Consider the following 22369-nt stretch of genomic DNA (forward strand, 5'->3'; position numbering starts at 1 on the left):
CAAGCCCTGTGAACTCCTCTCTGCTCTTCTTTAAATCCATGGCCTCGTTATTCATTAATTACTATTGCATGCATATATCTACTTGTATATACATGTGCATTCCTAAGTACAGCCTCATGAATCTGCATAATGCTACTTGTATAGTCTCAGGGCAACCTTTTGGCATTAGACAACCAATTGGAGTGCTTTTCCCTGAGTCGGTCTACCTCTCCTGTTCCCATATTTACTCAGTTGCTTATAGATCCTTTTGTAAGCTACTGTGTCACACTAAATCACTTTTCCTCTGCCATGGCAGCTCTGATACTTTCTAAACGTTAATGTTCTTAATTTTGTAGATTTGTTAAATGAACGATGTTCTTTGGAAATGCATTCACATAAACATTGTATTGGCTTTCTTCTACTCTCGGGACTCAAAGGGAGGGACCTAGATGAAATTCATTCAAATTTCAGTGGGGAGAGAGAACTCGTGGAGTACACCTCCAATATAAAGACAGGGTACCAAGTGGAAGGATGGGGTTGCCATCCCACAGTCGAAAACTCTGACCCCAAAATTGTTCCCGTCTGAAAGAACTACAAGGACAGAAATGGAGAAGAGCCTAAGGAATAGGAGGCCCAGTGACAGACCCACATTGAGATCCACCTTAAGGAGAGGCGCCAAGGCTTGACACTATTACTAATACTATGGTGTGCTTACAAGCAGGAGCCTAGCATGACCACCTTCCAAAAGGCCCAACAGACACCTGAAAGAGTCAGATGCAGTTATTTACACCCAACCAATGGACAGAAACGGTGACTCCTGTGGTTGAATTAGGGAAAGGCTGGAAGAAGCTGAGGGGGGGGGGGTAACCCTATAGGAAGACTAGCAGTCTCAACTAACATGGACCCCCAAGATTTCTCAGATACTGAGCCACCAGCCATGCAGTGTACACCAACTGATATGAGGCCTCTGACACATATACAGCAGAGGACTTTCCTGGTCTTGACTCAGTGAGAGAAGATGTACCTAACCCTCAAGAGACTTGAGGCCCTAGGGAGTGGGGAGGCCTGATGGGGTCAGAGTGGGGGGGTGGGGACATCCTCTTGGAGATGGGGGAGGGGTGGGGAGGAAGTATGGGATGTGGAGCAGTCAGAGGGCAGACAGTGAGGGGGATAAAGACTAGACGGTAAAAAAAAGATTAAAGAAAAAAAGATAAAAATTGTATTGGCATATATTCATTGTACATGGCAATCGGTTTTATAAAAAAAAAAAGTCTTTCAAGTGTATTTAGTATGTTGACCATGTTTAGTCTCTTACCACTTCATTCACTTTGTCCATCTCTATTTTCCTTCCTATTAGTCTCCTTCCCCCTCACAATCTCTCCTCTGAATATATATGTATATATATATATATATATATATATATATATGGTGTAGGGAATAACATAAATGCATATATAAAATACATACATATATATATGTGTGTGTGTGTGTAAAATTAATTTAAAATATGTATCCATTCATTTGTTACTTTACTCATTAATAATCACTAACTACCACCTACCCAGTGCCAACCATGTGAGACATTGGAAGAGAGACAAGAAATTTCTCCAATTACTTAATTTCCAACTTGATTTAAGCCAACCAGCACTTACTATTTGTACTTGGCATACAAAAGCCTCCCCACGGTTTCACTATGTTACAAATAAGCATTAGATGCGTGTGGCCCATCAGCCTCGGTATCTTTGCCTAACCGCTTGAGACAGACATATTTATGCTAGGTCGGAACGTGTTGTGAGAGACTAGAAAGATCAGATGCTACTGGGGTGAAAGAAGTTACTTCTAACTAAGGACTCTAACTAGAGAGTCTTTGATTTCACTAAACCCCTCAGTCTGCAATAAAATATTGTCAGCACCCGGGCTTCATATGCATCACTCTCAGGTCTGAAAAAGTGGGGTTTGGGTTCACAGTGGTATTCATCAAGGGTTCGATCAAATTTGCTTTATTATGACCTTTTTGAAAGTGCTTGCAAGATAGTTAGTGTAGATCCTCTTTTTATTTGTTTTGTTTTCTTCTGCACACAGCTACAGCTCTTTTTAGCCCCTTTCTCCTGAAGTGTATTCATTGAGAGGTAACAGGACAAGTGGGTTTGTGGGAAACAGGTTCATGTCAGGTCAAAGATATGGACAGGAATCCATTATCCAAGAAAATATTGCAAAAATGATGCCCAGAGATCTGGGTTGAAACTAGTCATTTCTCACTAAAGAAGGTGTAGGGCATGAAATAAGTACAAGGCTCAGATGTCAACGTTTTGTCTAATTGAGAACTTCTGCATCTTCGATGTAGTTCTCACTTTGCGGTCCTAACCTAATTAAGCAAAGACAGAGGCAAGCACGGCTCACAGCAGCCCCATTCTGTTCCCCTTGGTGGCCATTACCTGACACTGACCTGAGCAATCAACATCTGTGCTTTCTGCTCTGCAGGATGGGAGGATGCAGCAGCTCCTGTATTCCAGAGAGAAAGTGTTTAAAACATGATTTGGCTGCTTTCTGCTTGAACACAGAGCAGAACCCGCTCAGCTTCTCTGGTCCATGTTCTGAGTACCAAATGGAGTCCAGAAGCCGTTAAAGGACATAGTGAGAAACGTGTGTGTTCATGGAGGTGAATAAACTCTGAAATTCATACAAGGACTCACAATGCTTTTGCTTGATAGTAAACATTAGAACTTTTCATTTTAAGGCTTTTTAATTTGTTACATCTAAAAAAATAAAAAGTGTCAAAATAAATTAGATACAAACTCTTCCTTTTGGCTGATTTTAGGTAGAGGGCATAAATGTGTTTCTGTGACAGTTACATCTTGAATTAGAGTAACCACAGGGATGAGACCCAGGCAGAAATGACAAGAGGCAAAGAAGTTGGAAGCAATGACTCAGGTTAACCTCTTTCAAATAGAAGGGTTAGTGAGTATTGGGTTCAGATCCAGAGTATAAGCTAGTTTGAGGGCAGAGTAAACACATGAATTGTGTGTGAAGAAAAACAGTGTGAAGATAGAAGACAAGAACATAGAACAGGAGACAAGAACAGAGGGAAAGAGTTTGCAAGAGAAGGAGAGGAAAAGGACAGAAAAGACAGAAAAGAAGGAAGGAAGCAGGGAATTCAGAAGATGCCAAGGACTTTGGATACTGCCAGTTTGTGCCCTGAGCTGAGCTTTGGAACCATCTATGCAACTAAATTTTAAAATGATTTCTAGCATGCAGAAATGGCTAAGAGGAAACAAAGCAGGGAAAGATCTGACTAAAATGCACACGTGATTCTTTTTGGAATACTAATGTTAAGACTAGGGCAGACATTTTTGGCTAATGCAAATTGCACTCAATTAGTTTAAAGAAAGAAGAAGAAAATTCCAAGTAAGGATGGGGAGGGTTGATCCGGGATGAGCTGAAGGTGTGTGTGATCAAAATATGTTGTATGCAATTCTCAAAGAACCAATAAAAATATTTGTAAAGACTTGTGCTAACAAATTCCATACATGCTACTGGAAGGGCACCATGGGAGGATCTAAAGAATGATCAGGATTGAGTGCTTTGATTACACAGCTTTGATGTTGTGGGTCTCAGTATTACCCTACATCACTTGCTTGTTATACCTAAACCCCACTTGGTTGAATCATGATTGGGTCTAACTAACTACCATAGAAGTGACGATGAATTGTGTTCACCATTTATGGCCAGTCTCCCTCACAGTTGACCTCTAAAGTCAAGGGGTGGGAGAAGTGAAAGAAAAGTTTTTTGTTTTTTTGTTTTTTTATACTGCACAACCCACAACCTCGAAGCTTATGCAGATGTGGAGACCACATGATCCTATGAACCACCAAGGATTCTTACTAGCATGTAGGAGATTGGTGCAACCTGTCTGTTACCTTTTGGAGCATGAAGAAAGGCGCTCCACTCCCGCTCTTTCATGCTTTATTTCTTCTGTCTCACTGTTCCATCTCCAGTATAATCTAGGCTATCATGATTGGCAAAATTGATTATGTCCCCCTTATCCAGTAGTATAGATCAAACAGTACTAATGATTGACTGTTCTGGACAGAGCAGACATCCATCCTCACTGAGTCCTCTAACTCATCACTTCGGTGATTAAACAAATGTAGAGATGTAAAAAAGTCACATGATATATCTAAGACCAAAACCAGCTAACTTTAAAAAAAAAAAAGATTATTTTATTTATTAACATTCCAAATGTTGCCTGCCCTCCAGGTCCCCCTTCCTGGAGTTCTTTACCCCATCTTCCCTCCCCTTTGCCTCTGAGAGGGTGCTCCTCCACCAATCCAGCCCCGCTCTCCACCCCCACACTCCCACTTTCCCCAACCCACTCCAGCCTCAGGCATCCCTTTTCTCTGTGGCATCATATCTGAACAGTATTATAGGCTCATCCTCTCTCACTAAGGCCAGACAAGGCAGTCCTCTGCTACCACCTATGTGCCTGTGGCCACGGACCAGCCCATGTATGCTCTGTGATTGGTGGCTTAGTCTCTGGGAATTAATACCCAGGGTTCCAGGTTAGTTGACAAGGTTGGTCTTCCTATGAGGTTGCCGTCCCCTTCAGTTTCTTCAGTCCTTCCCTTAACTCTTTCATAGGGGTCCCCCACCTCAGTCCAATGGTTGGCTGTGAGTCATCTGCATCTATCTCAGTCAGCTGCTGGTAGATCTTCTCAGAGCACAGCCATGCCAGGCTCCTCTCGAAACAGCTAATTTTGAGTGTAGCTGAAGATTTTCAGCCTGGGAGTCTTGCAGATTCCCTTCCTCCAACGCATATATACTTCTCCAGTGCAAAATCATTTATGTATTGAGTCTGTGAAATGAGATTGTTCTATTAAAAGCAAGAGTTTTGCTTAGTTATAAAAGATAGCTAATCGGCTGAGAGTTTAATGTTAATCTGCATAATTGTTACCTCCAGCTGATAGTTGCTAGGTAGTTTTTATTAGAAACTTAGATGACTTATTTTTGTATCTCCCATGAAAATGTCATATTTTGAGGGGAGAAGTAATTTCCTTTAACTTTCCCCCTCTCTTTTATACTATGAAGTCTTTTAGTGAATATACTGTAACACACAGTGACTTATTAAATAAAAATAATCCTTCCTGGAATTCTCAGTAAACATGTTTTAGACAGAATGCACTTTATTAAAATTAAAAACCATAGGATAAAATTGTTATTATAAATCTCCTTTATTCAAGTATTTTTCTTGTGTCTTCACAAATTAATGAAAAGACAGTGTGATATTAAGTAGCTTTCATCTTGAGATAATATATGGAAGTAATTCAGGCTGTGTAATTAGACAAGCTTCCACAGATCCATAGACTCTAGCAGACTTTGGGGAGATAACTCATACTTTTTCATTCTAACATAGTCAATGCAAAATTTATATCTATTATTATTTATGCTAAATGTATTTGTGTCAAAATAGCCAGAAAATTTAAAGCATATTTTAATCATAATGTGGTTACAGACTTTGGAATTCTACATTAACTCTCCATCTTTGGGCCTCCATTTTCACATTTCTGAATTGAACCTGTCTTCCAGGGTGTCATATCTAAGGTGGTATAAAATGCATAGTATTTTGCATGGAATAAATAGCAATTGTTATTGAATAACTGATAAAGTAATCTCATTGACTAGTCTAAATGATATTTATGTGAATATAGATAGAGCTAGAGATATAGAGATATATTTCTTGACATGAAATAATTCCTCATACTATTCAGGAGATTTAGAGAATTAGAAATGATCAGGCTATGTCATAATAGAAGGATGGTTGCATAAACCACAAAATACAAGAATAGCTTTGATGATAGCAGAAGACATGCCTTATGTGCTTTTAGGTTGTGAACTCTGAGCAGATCTGCTGTATTGGCTAGCTTTGTGTCAACTTGACACAGCTGGAGTTATCACAGAGAAAGGAGCTTTAGTTGGGGAAATGCCTCCATGAGATCCAGCTGTGGGGCATTTTCTCAATTAGTGATCAAGTGGGGGAGACCCCTTGTGGGTGGGACCATCTCTGGGCTGGTAGTCTTGGGTTCTATAAGAGAGCAAGCTGAGCAAGCCAGAGGAAGCAAGCCAGTAAAGAACATCCNTCCATGGCTTCTGTATCAGCTCCTGCTTTCTGACCTGCTTGAGTTCCAGTCCTGCATCCTTTGGTGATCAACAGCAGTGTGGATATGTAAGCCAAATAAACCCTTTCCTCCCCAACTTGCTTCTTGGTCATGATGTTTGTGCAGGAATAGAAACCCTGACTAAGACATCTGCTTAATCAGACACCCATAGTCCTAGTGTGCCACACATGGAGACATGGTATTTCCCACTTCACTTCAGAGTTTGTATTGGGTACGTGTGCTCTGCTCTTGCCATTGTTGCTGCTCCCTGCAGACTCTTTGCTCATTCTCGCTCCTGTAGCTCCCATAGAGCTACCAACCTTTTCCTGGTTAGACTGTCCATGTGTTGGCACAGACTCACTCCCGACCACTGAAGCCACATGGTCACACCTCGCCAATTGTGTTCTCCTTTCTTATGCTTTTCTTTTCTTTATTTTGCTTCTCTTTGCTTTTCCCTTTCCATAACCTGATTCTCAAAGCCTGTTGATCTGTAAGCTAGGATGCTTTGCATTTTAGCCTCAGTTGGGAAGCTTAGTAGAGTTAACTCTCAACATGTTGTTGGGTTACAGTTATGTAAAGTGGTGAACTTGAGCTTACTTCATACACCTCAGCTCTGGTTAGGTAAAACTCCTGCTCTAAGCCATCATGGTAGATTTATAAAAATCAAGCACCATTATACAGTAAAGATGGTTCTTAGTCTGTCAATAGAGAACTTACAAGGCTGGAGAGAATGTTCAGTGGTTAAGAACACCTGCTGCTCCTGCAGAGGACCAGACTTCTCAGCATCCATTTGGAGAAGTATACAACTACATATAAACCCAGATTCTGAGGATCCAATACCCTCTTCTTCCCTCAATGGACACCCATGCACACATGGCATAACTCATTTATACACATATACATACATATGCACAACTAAATATAAAATAAATCTTCTTAAAGCAAATGTATGGGCTGATAAAATGGCTTACTGGGTTAGGGTGCTAGGTGCCAAGAGACAACTTGAGTTGGATTCTCATTATCCATATGGTAGAAGAAGAGAACTGATTCCCACAAATTGTCCTCTGATCCCCATGTGCAGCATGTCCCACATAAAATGAATAAATTAATAACTATAATTTTAAACTAAAAAAACCACATAAAACCACTGAAAAGAAAAATAACTACAGCAACAATATTCCCACACGGTGACTGAAGATGGTGTACTTTAGGGATTCCTACAATATATTTTACTACTTTTTAAATGAAAGATGATAAATTAGAAGGAATTATTGTAAAGGAATAACTCCTAGACTAACAGCAGGCATATTTAAAGCAAGCTTTATTGTAATCTCTTGTGGTGATTCTCCCATCATGAGGAACAGTCTATTAAGTGCCTCTCTCCAGTGTAGTTGCTTTGTGCTCTCTGTTTTTACACCTCTAGCTGTACTTAAGCCTATCTCTGTAAACATGTCTCTATTTATTATCTGTCTAGCTGCCTACTGATTGATTGTTCTATCATCTGCACCTCCCTATGAATTGTAAGCATCCATACAGCAGATGCTATTGCTAATATCCATAAATCACCTTAGAACTCACCTTTCTCCCAAGGCCCACATTCATGTCCAAGTGTCCCCATCGGATCTCTGACATGAGGATGTTTTCTGGGATGAGGAGCTCAGGAGCAGGCATACAGGACAACCTGGGAGAAGCTGGGCATCGTTCTGCACCTCCATCCCCAGAATCCCTGAACACCACTAGTGAAATGGTAGATAAATTCTCTGGAGTAAGAACAGTTGTAGGCATCTCATTCCCTGTCCTCAGACTTCCCAGAAGATAGAGTCTATTTCTATTGATTGTCATCTATGTTGCACGTGACTATTGGCTGAATGCTTCTCATGCCTTCTCTTCCCCCATTCCTGGGGTTTCCCAGGGATTGCTACCCCAATACACTAATTCTACAATTCAATATTAACTCTACTCAATTCCTCTCCTTCAGGAGGAGGAGGTTGGCCTCTGCAGAAAGTCAACCAAAGAAGATGTTTACCTACATTGCTATATTACTATTTTTGTATAGTAAAATAGATTCTGTTTGATATTGGCTCTGAGCTAGGCTAGAGCTCAAAATGTGCCAAAGAACTAAGAGAACCTCTGAAGTGACTATATTGGAATAACAGCTAGAGTGACTCCAAGTACATGTGGCTCTGAACATAACATTGGTTTTAAAGAACGTTCTAAATTTAGAATATAACCACAAAGGCCTGACCAGGGGTCAGTCATAAACCAATTAAGACAGTAAAGGCACCACTCTCTGGCTTCTAGACTAAAGCACAAACATGGCCACTGGATCCCAGGAGCTGATAGGGAACCCTGAGTACTGTGGACTAAGTTTTCTCACACCCCCTTCAGCAGCCAGGGCACTGGGGGAATGGCAGATTAAGGTGCAGCATAATGAAAGTGAGTTTTCTGATGCTGCAGCCTTCCTTTATGAGATGCACTGCAACATCCTGGTCCAAAGCATTCTCAGGGAGACAACAACATAAAGCCAAAAAACCCTAATGTGATAGACCTCTTGAAAGAGACCTTGGCCAGCAGGGATGTCCACTACACTTGTCATCCAAAGCTCATACCTGGAGTCTCATCAGACACCACTGCCTTCTTGCCCATCCATCCTTGTTTGTGGCATTTCTGGTTCCTGGATGTCTTCTGCTACTGCACCTGACTTCTGCTCTCTCCCCAGCGACACGTGCTAACAAGTGGCTTTGGATATGCTCTGCCCCTGTCTAGGGTTGTCTGCCTTCTCCTTTGGCACAATAGTTGGAGGCAATAAGCACTGTACTGCAGCCCACAACAGGGCTCAAAGCAAGGGGTTCCAAACAAAATAGAAACTAATTTAAAATAATTTTCTTGGTTTACTTTCAATTCTTAGATTTTTGTCAAATACATTCTGTACTGGTTAGTTTTTGGTTTTGGTTTTTTGGTTTGTTTGGGGTTTTTTTTGCTTTTTGGTTTTTTTTTTTTGTTTTTGTTTGTTTGTTTGTTTGTCACCTTGACACAAGCTAGAGTTTTCTCAATTAAAATTAAGGGCACCTCAATTGAAAAATGACCCCATCAAATGGTCTGAAGGCGAGTGTGTAGGGCATTCTCTTGATTAAGATGGGAAGGCCCAGCCGGGCATAGTGGCGCACGTCTTTTTAATCCCAGCACTTGGGAGGCAGAGGCAGGCGGATTTCTGAGTTCGAGGCCAGGCTGGTCTACAAAGTGAGTTCCAGAACAGCCAGGACTACACAAAGAAACCCTGTCTTGAAAAACAAAAAAAAACAACAACAACAACAACAACAAAAAAAAATGGGAAGGCCCAGTTCACTAGGTACTGTGTTGCTCCTAGAGAAGATGTTTCTGGATTATATAAGTAAGTAGATGGAGAGCAAAGCTTTAAGTAACATTCCTTTATGGCCTCTGATTTAATTCCTACCTTCAGGTACCTGCCTCCAGTTCCCTTCATGACAAACAATGATGATGAGGGTAAGCCAAATAAAGCCCTTCTTCTACAAGTTGCTTTTGACCACTGTGTTTTATCACAGCAATATAAATCTTACTGGAACAGGCATCTGGTCTAGAAGTGGGACATCCCTGTGTCAGACCTAACCATGTAGTTTTAGGGAGGATTGTAGAAGTTCTTGGAGCATAAGGCTGGAAAAGATATTGAGCTCAGGGTTTAATGGATTGTTTTGTGGGAGCCTGGATTATAAGAATGTGAGAGAAATGTATGGAATGAAGACCAGGATTGTGACGCTTCTGTGGAGAGTTTGAGAATCCCTAAAGATTCTATTGAAAGTGTCTGTGTGATAAGTTTGAATTAAGATTCTGTGGTTTGGTCAACTGGGGCTGGAGGCACTTGTGTTAGCAAGAGATCTGCACCACTGATGTGAAGGCTTCAGCTTTACTGGGACATTTCTTTTCAGTGTTTGCCATCCTCCATTCTCGGACTTTCTTTCCCTTGTTACTTACCCAGTGTCCTTCCCAAGTTAAACCCCCAGATGAGATGGATCCAGCTTCAAGAACATGATACTAATTAGACTTCATACGCAAGCTCATCCTCTTGTTCTTCAGACATAATAACTGAATTTACCTTTCCCTTTGTCTGAAGACATGTATTTCTGCAGTAATGGACCCCTGCCCCAACCCTGACAGCGCACACTTTCCCATGAGTCCTATGTGTGGCCTCACCCTGATGTCCCATCACAACTGTCTATAGTTCCCCCACATAAGTAAATTATTGTTTATGGAATAATAATCATTATTCCATGATTAGCTCTGCCTTCCTGAGCCTCTCTAGACACCAAGTACACTTCCACGTTTCCAGGAAAGAGAACCAGATGCCCAAGGGGGCAGAAGTTTCTTCTGTTAAAGGGAGAACCTGTTTCTCATTAAAACATGTATTCCAGAAGGCAGCATGAGGGTCAGTAGGTAAAAACATAGAGCTGTGGACCCGATAAAGATCTTATAATATACTTTTTTTTGGAGTATTGAGCTGGGAAAGGTGTGGAGGTCATGAATCTACTCTTACTACGTCACAACATGCCTTTCCTGGATACTAGTTTTGTCCCTAGTACCTCAGGAATTAGAAGCCCAAGCAAAAATGGATCAGCTCCTACGAATGTGATTGAGCTCTGAGCGAGCACTGGTGTTCATATACTCTTTACTGTCAGGGTATTTGATTTCAGCTCTGATGGGTGGATTAGTTGCTAGATGAGAGTGTGTTCAAGTTTACTTCAGTTCTCCAGAATATCCCCATGGCAGATGGTGGGAAAGAAAATGAATGTCAAGAACCTAGCACTGTATCCGTTTGATGTAGGTTTTTATGCTGATACCTTGCTCTTTGACTTGCTTCCAGGATATTCTAGTAGAAAGTAGGGTGCAATTACCCATCACTGGAGTGTCTGGACACAGCCACAGCCTCTGCAGATATCATCCAAGTGAGGCTTCTGTGCTCATTTCATTTACCCTTGCTGCTTACTGGGTTTTGTTGTTGTTGTTGTTTCCTTCATATTCTCTTCGCTTCTCACTCTGTTTCTGGAATTTGGGGGGTGGGGGTGTTTTTAAATTCTGCTTACCAGACACATTGAAAAACTCTTTAGTGAATCAATGAATTTCTGGATGGTATCTTCATGGTTAGCTTGCTTTGTCAGCACTGTCACAGGTATATCAACCCTCCCCCATCACTGCGATCTCTTTTTGACTAGGACACATAGATGATGCCAGGATCTTGTAGAATATGTGAAAGCATGGTCTATTTGGAAGCGCGTATGTGATGTCTTCATTAAAATTTAGAACTAAGCCTGGTGTGAATAGAAAGATACTAGGGAGCTGGGAAACTAGGTCCCCTTATCAGTGTGAGTCGGGTACAGGAAAGTTTGATGGGCTCCAGTGGGACAAAGGTAGAAGCCATGTCTCCAGAGTTACACCAAAGATATAACCCTTCCTGTTCTCTTAAAAGCATAAATGACCAAAGGACATCATGGGACTTTAAATTCTAAATTTGAATCACATGTCCTCAAAGTCAAACTCTGTTGTACTTTATGACCTGTCATGCATATTTTGTGTGATGTTTCAAACTTCCTCTTTGGAAGTGTGTTCTAGGCAAATCAAACTGTTGGGATTATCTGTTTCACTGGCTTTTTTTTTTTTTCTAATAGTATAATGCTTCAATTCAGAGAAGGATTATGCGCATTTAATAAATAGAAAATATTTATTATGATACAGCATCATTAAGATTATTTGACAAAAGGCAGTAACAAGCCAAAGGAAAACACTTTTACAAGAAGCAAAACACCTTGTAGAAGCACACACGTTACAGTGAAGATATTTTGCCCTTTAGGTACAGGGTATGTATGTGTACATCTCCAATTCTGAACAATTATATGAGCTAATATTCTATTTAATTCTGGAAAATTTATAATCAGGATAAGAATAGGCATTCAGTAATATTTTAATCGGTGTTGAAGGTGTTCGCCAAATGTCTCAGACCAAAACCCTAGAGTTAACTTGCCTGTTACAGCATTTAAATAGACAAACATTGCCTCATCTATTCTGGAAAAACAACAATAACAACAACAACAACAAAAAGCCCTGAATGCACAAGTCCCATAATAACGAAGGATGTATGGAAGTGCTTCAAGTTTAAAAGAATAGAGGAAGGAATATGTTTTCTCTCACCGGTTTCTCAATTAGTGGAAACCCATCTATTTAGCACTGAAGCATCTTTGTTGTGTGTTTTGGTTTTTGAGATAGGGTATCTCTATTTAAGCTTAGAATTTATTGGATAAAGCAGGCTGGCCTCAAACTCACAGAGCTCCACCTGCCTCTGCCTCCCAAGTGCTGGGCTTAAAGACATGGACCCCCATGTCCAGCAGCTCTGTACTGTATTTTCTCATCCTGTTTCTTCACGGTGAAAACACAGAAGCTAATGTTTAAATTCTTGAGGTCTTTGCAATAAAGATGCTTAAAAATAACTTTAAAATACAAGGCAAAAGTTCTTGCAAAGGAATCCACTAAACTGGGCAGTAGAATGTGGCAACACACAAGAAACACAACTCTGACATAGGAGTTGATGTTAAATTCCGAACTTAGAATGCTTCAGGCATTCGGAGATTCTAAAATGATGCTTTCTGGCTGAGAAATCAGCAGCTTCGACATGAAGGAAGCAAATTAAAATGTCTGAACATAAGGCATAAACAAAGATATTTAAAGGGATTTGATTCTTCCCACAAATAACAGAAGAAATAAAAATAACAGGAACAATCTTTTTCTTTTGGCTTAGAAAAGGCAGGGTCATGATGGATTAATAACTGGATTACATGTATGTGGGTATCACATAGTAATAAATGTGAGGATTTAAGGAAGAGACGCTAACAAAAATATAAAAATTAAGATGCATGAAAATAAAAAAAATTAAGCATGATTGACAAGCAGATAGTTGAGACACTCTGGGTGGACTTGAGTGTTATTACATACTAGAAGACCATGAAACTCAAGTATCTGTGGAAAAACTTTTTAAAAATATATCTGAAGTATTCTAAATATTGCCTTTTCAACCTTACATTTTAATAACAATGTGCACAAGTTTATAAAAAATGGACGCTTTACTGTCACCCACTGCTTGGTGATCTTTTTAAACAATGCCCTTTCAAACTTCTTCATTAATAACATTCTCGTTTCATAAAATATCTGAAAAATAAATCCCACTTAGAAGAATTCCCATCGAAGCTGCATATGAGAAACATCAGACCACAGATCCAACATCCAGAGAGACACTGGTGACCGTGGTATGGAGAACCTCACTGGTACATAAAAATATTTATACTATATCTGAAAGACGATTTTCTAGTGGCAGCTAGATTGACATTAAATGGCACAAATTTCATAATCACATGTATACAGGGGACACAGGAAAACACATTCAGTTGCTAGTTCCAGGGACTCCTGTGACAATAAGGGAAAAAATCTAAACCAGTAATAGTTGCTATGAATACACCATTAAGTTCAAAGATAGGTTCATTTCCATAGCACATGGGAGAAACAGTGGCACCGCATTGTACTGAAACTGAATCTTAGAAGTCCAACTGGTTGGTATTATTTGCTACAGTAACTGGAAGGTAAAACCTGGCAACGCGGCTTGTCCTCTTCTGCTGAAGGGCAGAGGAGAACCTGGTTGGCACAGTGCAAGTGAGTTCACAAACGGCTTCTGACACTCCTCTCCAAAAGTATCAGTACACAAGTATAGAATCTGTGAAGAAGCTGGTACGCTCACCTTGCTCATGGCCCTGTGCGTAGGTATCGTCTCGCTTCTCTGTTTTACCCCACCCCCATAGCACTTCTGATGAAGCTCATTTTGGTGATGACTTTTTGCTCATACTTTCATTTTCCTAAACACGGGGAATCACAGAAATGCAAAAGGTTACTGTGCCTTTATCCCAGGCGACTAAAGGCTGGCACTGGGTCACAGCAGTGGAAAGGGACCCTCATGAGGTCAGTTCCTGGGTCTTCCTTAGTTCAGGAGTCTGCAGGCTCAGCCCAGACAAGGTCTGAGATGGGAACTGTTGTCCGAACCGATCCTCGCGTCCTGCCCTCTCTTCATCCACACACTGGGATGACGAACTTATGATTCGGCTGGCGCCATGGCAGGGCCCGCTCCGGTCTCTAGTTTCACCACGAGTGTGGGCAGATATATGTATGCACGATTGAGCAAACGAAGAGATTATTTTTGTTGATTTTATTTTTACGTTTTATTATTTTTTTCGATAAAAGTTACATACCATATGGAATTGTGCTTTGTCATAATTCCCTTTCTTTCTAGAGAAGGTTTTTGAATAATTCAAGAGTCACAATCCTGGCCTGGACCACTGTTCAGTTGGCATCTTCCCTCTCCCTCTTTAAGGCAGCCGAATCTTTTTTTTTTTTCTTCTTCCCTGCAGACTGTGGTCCTCCATTCCCATTCCTCCCCCTTGCTTTCTACACATTTCTGGAAGGGTTGACACTCCTTGGCATCTCAGGCTTCTCCACGCACACTCCGCCTTACTACAGGGTGGAAGAGCTTTGCTTGTAGTCCCTCAGAATGACAGAGGCATAGGTCACATTTGGAGGGGTGCAGAGCACCGACTCAGACACTGGGGAACTGGGCACTGAGCTGCCAGAGGCCACGGAATCTCGGAAAGGAGAAGGAGGCGTCAGGGCAGGCGAATCCTCAGGGGTCAGCTTGCTGGCTGCAGGCAGGTCCTCCTCCTCTTCCAGTTCGTCTTCCTCCGTGTTCCCTTCACGTTCGTACACGAACTCCTGCAGGAGCTTGAACCTCTCGCTGTCGTCATCGTCGTCCTCCCCGGGAGGGGAGATGGGCTCCTCTCGGAAGGTGCTCAGCTGCAGGGGCAACATCTGCAGGTGTTGTGGTGGAGGCGGGGGCGGGTACAGAGAGCGCAGCCCGTTCCCTGGTGTCCCCGGGCCTGCCAGCACCGCGTGGAAGTCTGGAATCCCAGAGCCAAAGTTGGTGACCACGCCTTGCAGCTGGTCCATCAGGGATTTGGGCTGCTGCGGAGGCTGCTGAGGGGGCGGCTGCTGTTGCTGCTGCGGGAGAGGAGGCGGCAAGCCCTTGGGGATGACAGAATCAGCCAGGAACAAGGGCGTCTCTTCTGCGCTAAGGTGGGGTGGCAGAGGTGGTGTGGTGGCCACGGGTGGCCCCCGTCGGTGCACCACCATGGAAGGGCTGCTGGGAGGGCTGAAGTGAGCTGAAGGGGTATTGTCCTCTTCCTCCACATTGTACAGGGTCTTGGTGCTGGCGTCTGAAAAGGTCAGACTCTTGCCAGAGCCTTGGTAACTTTTAGTGAGGGGTTTAATTACGGCCGTTTGGTTACAGGCCGTCTCGTTGGTCTTCACGTGCACAGAGAGGCGCTGCCACACATGCTGTCCCTTGGGCGCCTGTCTTCCACCTGGTTCAGACCATGACACAGACTTGCCGTTAGAACTATGAATAAAATAGAAATGGGTTTATTTACACATGGATTCTGCACAGAGGACAAAATGCTTCTGAATTCTCTCCACCCCAATGCTGCACAATTCAGCCGTACCCTCCACGCCCCTCCCCCCCCCCGCCCCCAGCTTCCCCATCCAGTTAATGAAACACTGGCAACCCAAGGCTGCCTCTGAAGAGGGTGACAAGACATTGTACTCCTAAGGAAGAAGTATTGACCCAAGAAAAGTTTCTGGTGAGAGAGCTCGGTCTGTTGTAGATACAGTTAGTTTCATTTAGTTACACAATTTCCCAAAGTACACTGGCCCTCCACCCACCATCCACGTTCTAATAATGAAATGGTTCCATTGATGACAGTTAATGAAATGGTTAACAAATAATAAAAATTGAAGTTGTCTCTGATCGCAAGTCTGAAGGATTATCGAAATTATGGAAGAATAAAAACGAAAGCAAACACGGGCAACCGCGCACGCGCGCGCGCACACACATACACACTCAAAAGTACTTCAGGTTCTCATAGACAACACAATGCAGAGATGTAGCCTTTGGGAGACACTAAGACCCACGTAAAAAGCTACTCTTGCTGTGCTGTGGGATTTCTGAACTAGAAGTCCTCAGTTGCCCATTCTGACTTGTATTTCCCAGTATGCACACAGACAGGACACAAAGGAAGCAAGGACAGACAACTAGAAAAACAAACACAAACAAACAAATCCAGTATGTTAGTGGCTGAAGGAGTTCATAATTTCCCTTTTTCTTTTTTTTAATCTTAAAACATCATTTCTGGCACATACAGTGCATGACAGTTCACATCAAGGTTCAGCTTCTCAGCTGTTAATAAGGAGTTTCACCCTAGGGATACTCAAATGAGCAGGCACACTGGAAAAGAGAGAACAGGAAAGGCTAAGGAACACATCACCCACGGCTTGCATTAATCCTTCTGCCAACTTTGATGCAAATGAGACAAAATTAAGATCCTAACAGAGCAGTGGTCACTAAGGCAAAGGACCCTGCTTGGATCTTTTTCTACTTATCCTTGCTAAAGAAAAATTCTAGAACACCCCCACCCTTCCAGCCTTCTCGGTGGCCATGGCAGGATTCGAAAAGTGCCACTCAAAAGCTCCTGTATTGAAAATTTGCTTTTCAGGGCATCAGTGTTGGAGCAGGGAAGAGTGTTTCCTGCCCACCATTAGGTGAACAGCTTTGATGTGCCACATGCTCTGTGCCAAGATGCTGCACCTTGGCACAGGTCCAGAGTGCTTAGCGACCATGGGGTGAATCCCTTGAAACCATGAACTAAGACAAACTATCTCTGTTTAGTTGAGTTTCTCAGATAGTTTGCCATAAGGACGCAATGCTAATACATCAGCTTTAATCCTTCTGAAACCCCAAGAAACCAACCAAAGAGAAAATCACCCTGTAAAAGAAAACACAAAATGTTCTATGTCAACCAGAAATCCTACTCATTCTGCATACTGCGACAGTTCAGCTCTTGCCTTTTGAGACTCTGCTGATTTTCTATATAACTTTTAGCAGATGGCGACACCTTACCATAGCATTCTATTAATAAAAGCAGTGCTAATACTCAAAAAGAAGTCATTTTCTTTCCTTCTTTTTCCTTTTTAGGAGTTTGCTTTTTCTTTACACCTATCAAAGCAACAGGAAAAAAAGGAGAACAATGAGAAAAAAGTTGTGACATTAAAAGAAATTGGAAAACGAGCATTCTTTCCTAGGTGGAGGTGTGAAATAGACTGTCCCACATTACAGTCTTTTGTTTGAAGGAGGGAAAAGCAGAAAAGGATCAGTATAACAATGGTTTATTGGATCATTTTAAAAAACAAGAACAAAGACTTTGAAACATGTATTCGATTCTTGGAATGCTTATGATGAGAATAATGCCCAACATTTCATATTTTATAATGTTGAAAAGTGAAATAAGCCTAAGAAATTGAGATTCATTTTAAAGTCTGATAGTGAATTTAAAAAAAAATCTCAGAAATAGATATGACAGCTAAGACACTGATGTTGTTATTTATGGGGCAAAGGTCGTTCCCAACAACACATTGCCCAGTCACCCCTAAAACTAGCTTCAAGGTATCCTTGCATTCTGAGAAAACCCCGACGTAGTAACTCCGCCTACTCTGTGTCCTATAGAGTATATGCTCAGCTGTTTTATCACTGTCCAAAGACACACCCATGGCCTCATTTTGTACAGTATCCTAATGTTAACAGTATTAGTGATGATCAGGCAGTCAGCAATAATTCCAATTTAGTCCCATTTTAATTGAACACAATTTTTATCCTTGTGATGGGTGATTTCCTCCATCACTGTTAAAATTAGCAGAGTCACTTCCCCTCAGAGTCTTGCTCTAAGTTACCTAAAAAGTCCTGTTTAATTAGAAAACAGATATCATATCCCAGGTCATTTGGTGGATTATAAATTTACACTAACCTTCCCCCCCCCCCAAGGACAAAACAAATTGCTTTTTAAAAAGAATCAAAGACACTGGAGGAAATGCATTATTATGTAGACACATTGCAGTACAGGTTGTTAACTGCTCCTTCAGAAAAACTCACTTCTCATCCATGGTCCACAGATAATCTGAAGGGTCTACAGATCCTCATGCTCTCTAAGCACTGTTTATAGACTGAACAAATGCTACATCCACTCCAGTAGTGACAAGTGTGACAGGCCCCAAAAATCTGGGCGATGTCCCGAGGAGAAAAGTTCATGGAAACTTAGTCTCCTGGAATCGTGGCATCCTGCATTAGGAATGCTCCAATGTCCTTGCTTTAGTTGGTAAACGGATCTGTGTGCTTTCCCTTAATATTGCTTTATTATAAGTGCTCCTAAGGATTGATTTTTTGACATAGAGCTAAATTAGATTCTAGGCAGTCCTTGATCCGACCCTGGGCATGAATAGCTAAGTCACTGCCCTACACAAGAATTTACCATTCTCTAGGAAGAAGGAAGTTTGTGATCTAAGGAGGAACCAGAGTAGATACTTAGAACTATAGATAGCTGAGTTACACCCATACACAAGTATTTACAATGGCCTAGGGGGAAGGTGGACTATATAATAGACTAGAATAGGAACTATGGCAAGGGCACGAAGCCCTGCCCCTGGCTTCTAAGTTTAAGCTGACCTTAGGTGGGGCTGCTTTTTGATCCCAGTTGTTAACATTGAATTTTATCCCAGCTGGTTCCTGCCAGCCCTTCGCATTCCTCTGTTTTATGTAAGAATCTGGTAACCTCATTGTACCTTGCTGGTGTGTCACTTAACTTCCCTATTTTCTTCTGTTTAAAAAGTTTGATGCTAGATTTGACAAATTACATTCAGATCCACACTCTCTTGTGTCGAGTCTGTCACCCCACTTTCGCCGACTCCTTTGCCCACCGTAACTGGAACCCGAGTTTTGCCTGTGGATCGAGGACCCAAGTGAGAGGTTCGTCTGTGGCAAACAAGTAAAATTTTACAGGTGAAAATGTACCACTCTTTTAAAATGCCTGTGAATGGTATTGTGATAAATTACCATTAAGTATAAACGGAACCACATCCTGAGATACTTTCATTGTGTTCTGTAATCCAGTAAATACTAATAAAGAAAATTACAGCCACTGATTCAGGTAAAGACCCAATCCTGGTTCCTGGGATAAGGGAGCATCCTACCTGAAGAGGCTGGAAACATGGTGTTAAGAGAAGAAAAATGCAAAAACTTTGTTGCAAGAGAATAAAAATATATTCAAAATCCAATAGTACTGTGAAATAAAAGCTTTTTTTTTTAAGTCCAGACAGCTTTTGGGGGTTTTCTTGTTGCTGTTACTTCTCCTCCTCCTCCTCCTCCTCCTCCTCCTCCTCTTCTCTTTTGTTTCACATCTTAATTTTGAGAAGAGTTGGGAGGTTATCACAAGTGCTTGCTTGCCAAGTGTGCAGGAAGCCTTAGTTTGATCTCCAGCCCTGCATAAACCAGGTGTGATAGTAATACCTGTAATCATGGCATGAGGAAGTTGAATCAGGAGAATCAGAAGTTCAGGGGTAATCTTTAACTACATGGAAAGTTTTTTGTTTTGGTTTTGTTTTTTTTGGTTTTTGTTTTTTTTTTTTTTTTTTTTTTTTTTTTTTTTTTTTTTTTTTTTTTTTTGGTTTTTTTTTTGGTTTTTCGAGACAGGGTTTCTCTGTATAGCCCTGGCTGTCCTGGAACTCACTTTGTAGACGAGGCTGGCCTTGAACTCAGAAATCTGCCTGCCTCTGCCTCCTGAGTGCTGGGATTAAAGGCATGCACCACCATGCCCGGTTTAGTAATCTAGCTTAGAAATCTCCATATAATTGTCTCAACGCACGCTAACTTTCAGAGACAGGCCAAGGGCCCAGAGTAATCTGTTTGCTGGAGATGAAAACACTGTGTGTCAGGGCTGACTTTCTTCACATCGTCACATATATTTATTGATAATGAAATGGTCAATGGTTTAACCAACCTACATCAAGCCTCTCGGGTTATAGGGCTATAAAATAATGGGCCCTAAGAAGACAGCCCCCTATTTCCTCCTTTGGAGTAAAAACGTCTGAAACACTGGGCATTTTGCAATTTTTCAGGCATCCTTGAAGGAGAAGCTTGGAGCTGAGCTGGTGGGAGGGGGGGGCAGAAACACACTTTAGCCTGATTGCTTGGATTTACATACCTCCCGGTCTCTATTTAAGCCATAACTTTAAGTCAGGATGAGAATATGGACTTGGGTAAGCACCAGGTCTCTTTGTCTCCATTTCAGTGTGGCCACACTGAACAAATCTTCTCTGGGTTTCACTATTTAAATTGGCTCTTTTAATTGGCTCATCCAGGACAAGTTGCTGAAGCTGATTTGTTGGGGGCTCAAGCTGTGACTCTAAGTCTGGTGATAATAAGAGGGGATGGAGAGGGGAAAACTGTGTTTCATTCTCCTGTGCAGAACAGAACTGACAGGTTTGTGGCTGTAATCCGGGAAGCAACAGGTTGGGGGTTTTACTTTGATTTTTCTCCCATTAGCTTAGGGTCACAATCCTCCTGCCCCAAACAAAGCAAAGCAAAGCAAAGCAAAACAAAGCAAAACAAAACAACAGTATTTGCAGCACTCTAGAGAGTAGTTAAGCCATTTTGCCTACTCTCCATTACTCACAATACTGAGAATCTCAAAGTAGCAAATACAACTGTAGTTACATTGATATATAATGGCAATTTATCACAAAAGATATTAAATATGGGAGTGGACCATATAAACAGATTATTGGCATTCAGAGTGAGCCTGTCTGCTTTATTTGTTTCTGAAGTGCTGGCTAAATGAGCAGAGTGCATGCTCTCTGTTTAGGAGATCTCTAACATAAGAGTGCAGGAGGCTGACAGTAAGGCAAGTCTCCAGGCTTAGGAGCTTCCCAGCAGGATAGAGAGAGCCATAGGAAAGACAAAATCTCCCTATAAAGAGGAAAGGCTCCCTCCTTAGAACCCAAAGAGTCAAGCATTTGTTTTCTATAAAAAAGGGAGAAATGGGGCCATTGAGATGGCTCAGTGGGTGATGGCACTTGCTGCTAAGTCCTGGGACCTGAGAATAAACAGTGCACTCAAATGATGGAAGGAAAGAAGTGGTTCCTATGAGTTGTTACCAGACTTAAACACACGCTCTCTCTCCCCACCTTTCTCTCTCCATGATCACTCAACTAGTAACTAATAATGAAGTGAAGATGGAGCATCAGGGAACGCCAGGGAGTTCCAGTAGCTGGGAGAGAGAGTCTCACTAAGAACAGACTCTATGAGCCACCAACACTGGGGTAGCCTACTACTACTGGCCCCAAAGCTGCATTTCATGTGGCCCCAACACTTTTATGTGGGATTCTGGCCCGAGTCTAGTGGAGCTGTTCATCCTCCCCTGCATATGCATCAACCAGATGACACCCGAACGCAGTCGGGAAGGTGACTCTGGCAGGTTCAGAAACCATTCGAGATAGGCTTCTGTTTTCTCAGGAAACTGCAAGCAAATTACTTTCCATACTGACACTAGTTCCATTACTTGAAACATTCCAGAAAAAAAAAAAAATTGGCATATTTAGCAAAATGTCTTCACCTTGGAAGACTAGGAACATAGTTAAACCATCTTGCCTATTCATCATTACTCCTAATACAGAGAATCTCAAATGTACTTAGGAAGGCAGATGAGCTCTTAATGTATGAGAACTCCATAGAATGTGTAGATAGATAATCTTAAATAGCATTGTGAAGTTTCTCCTTCCTCTGAATTCTCTCCTCAACATTGGCTAATCACAGAACCATTGTCTTAATGAAATATACAGTTTGCAAAGTCAAAGTATTTGACCCTTATTTACTAGTCTTTAGATCAACCTATCTTCAAGCTTTGTGATACAGGTTGAAGGACAACACACAAATACCCATGTGTGTGTGCATGCACGTGTGCACGCGTGCGTGCACGCACACACACACACACACACACACACACACCACTTTGCTTTTCATTAACTTCATAATTTATTTAACAAATCAATAAAGTAAAAATTTATCCAAAGTTTAATTTTCTTATCAAAATCAATGAAGCATGAATGTCTATCTCTAGAGCCTTTTTTCCAGCACGAATTACTGAGTCATTTTCAAACTAAAAGAGAATTCTGATGGTTCTTAAACTTTCCCAAAAGTTTTAAAAGGCCTTTGGTTTTTAATCATTTCCTAGCTGATGAAGAAAGTCTCGTGTTGAAGA

At 41.6% G+C, this 22369-nt stretch overlaps 1 protein-coding gene across 5 annotated transcripts in view; it reads right to left on the reverse strand.

Moving 5' to 3' along the window:
• Nucleotides 1-11881: 11881 nt before the first annotated feature.
• The window catches only part of Grm1 (glutamate metabotropic receptor 1), a 381700-nt gene continuing 371212 nt past the window's right edge, over nucleotides 11882-22369 (reverse strand). For 4 of the 5 annotated variants that reach the window (XM_029533139.1, XM_029533140.1, XM_029533141.1 and 1 more), the window contains one exon: nucleotides 11882-15627. In XM_029533139.1, the coding sequence (XP_029388999.1) occupies nucleotides 14691-15627 (937 nt within the window). In that variant the 3' untranslated portion in view covers nucleotides 11882-14690. The remainder of the gene's footprint in view (nucleotides 15628-22369) is intronic. The other variant, XM_021221220.2, reaches the window with a different exon arrangement.

The sequence above is a fragment of the Mus pahari genome, chromosome 21 (assembly GCF_900095145.1).
Source record: "Mus pahari chromosome 21, PAHARI_EIJ_v1.1, whole genome shotgun sequence".
Classification (NCBI taxonomy): domain Eukaryota; kingdom Metazoa; phylum Chordata; class Mammalia; order Rodentia; family Muridae; genus Mus; species Mus pahari.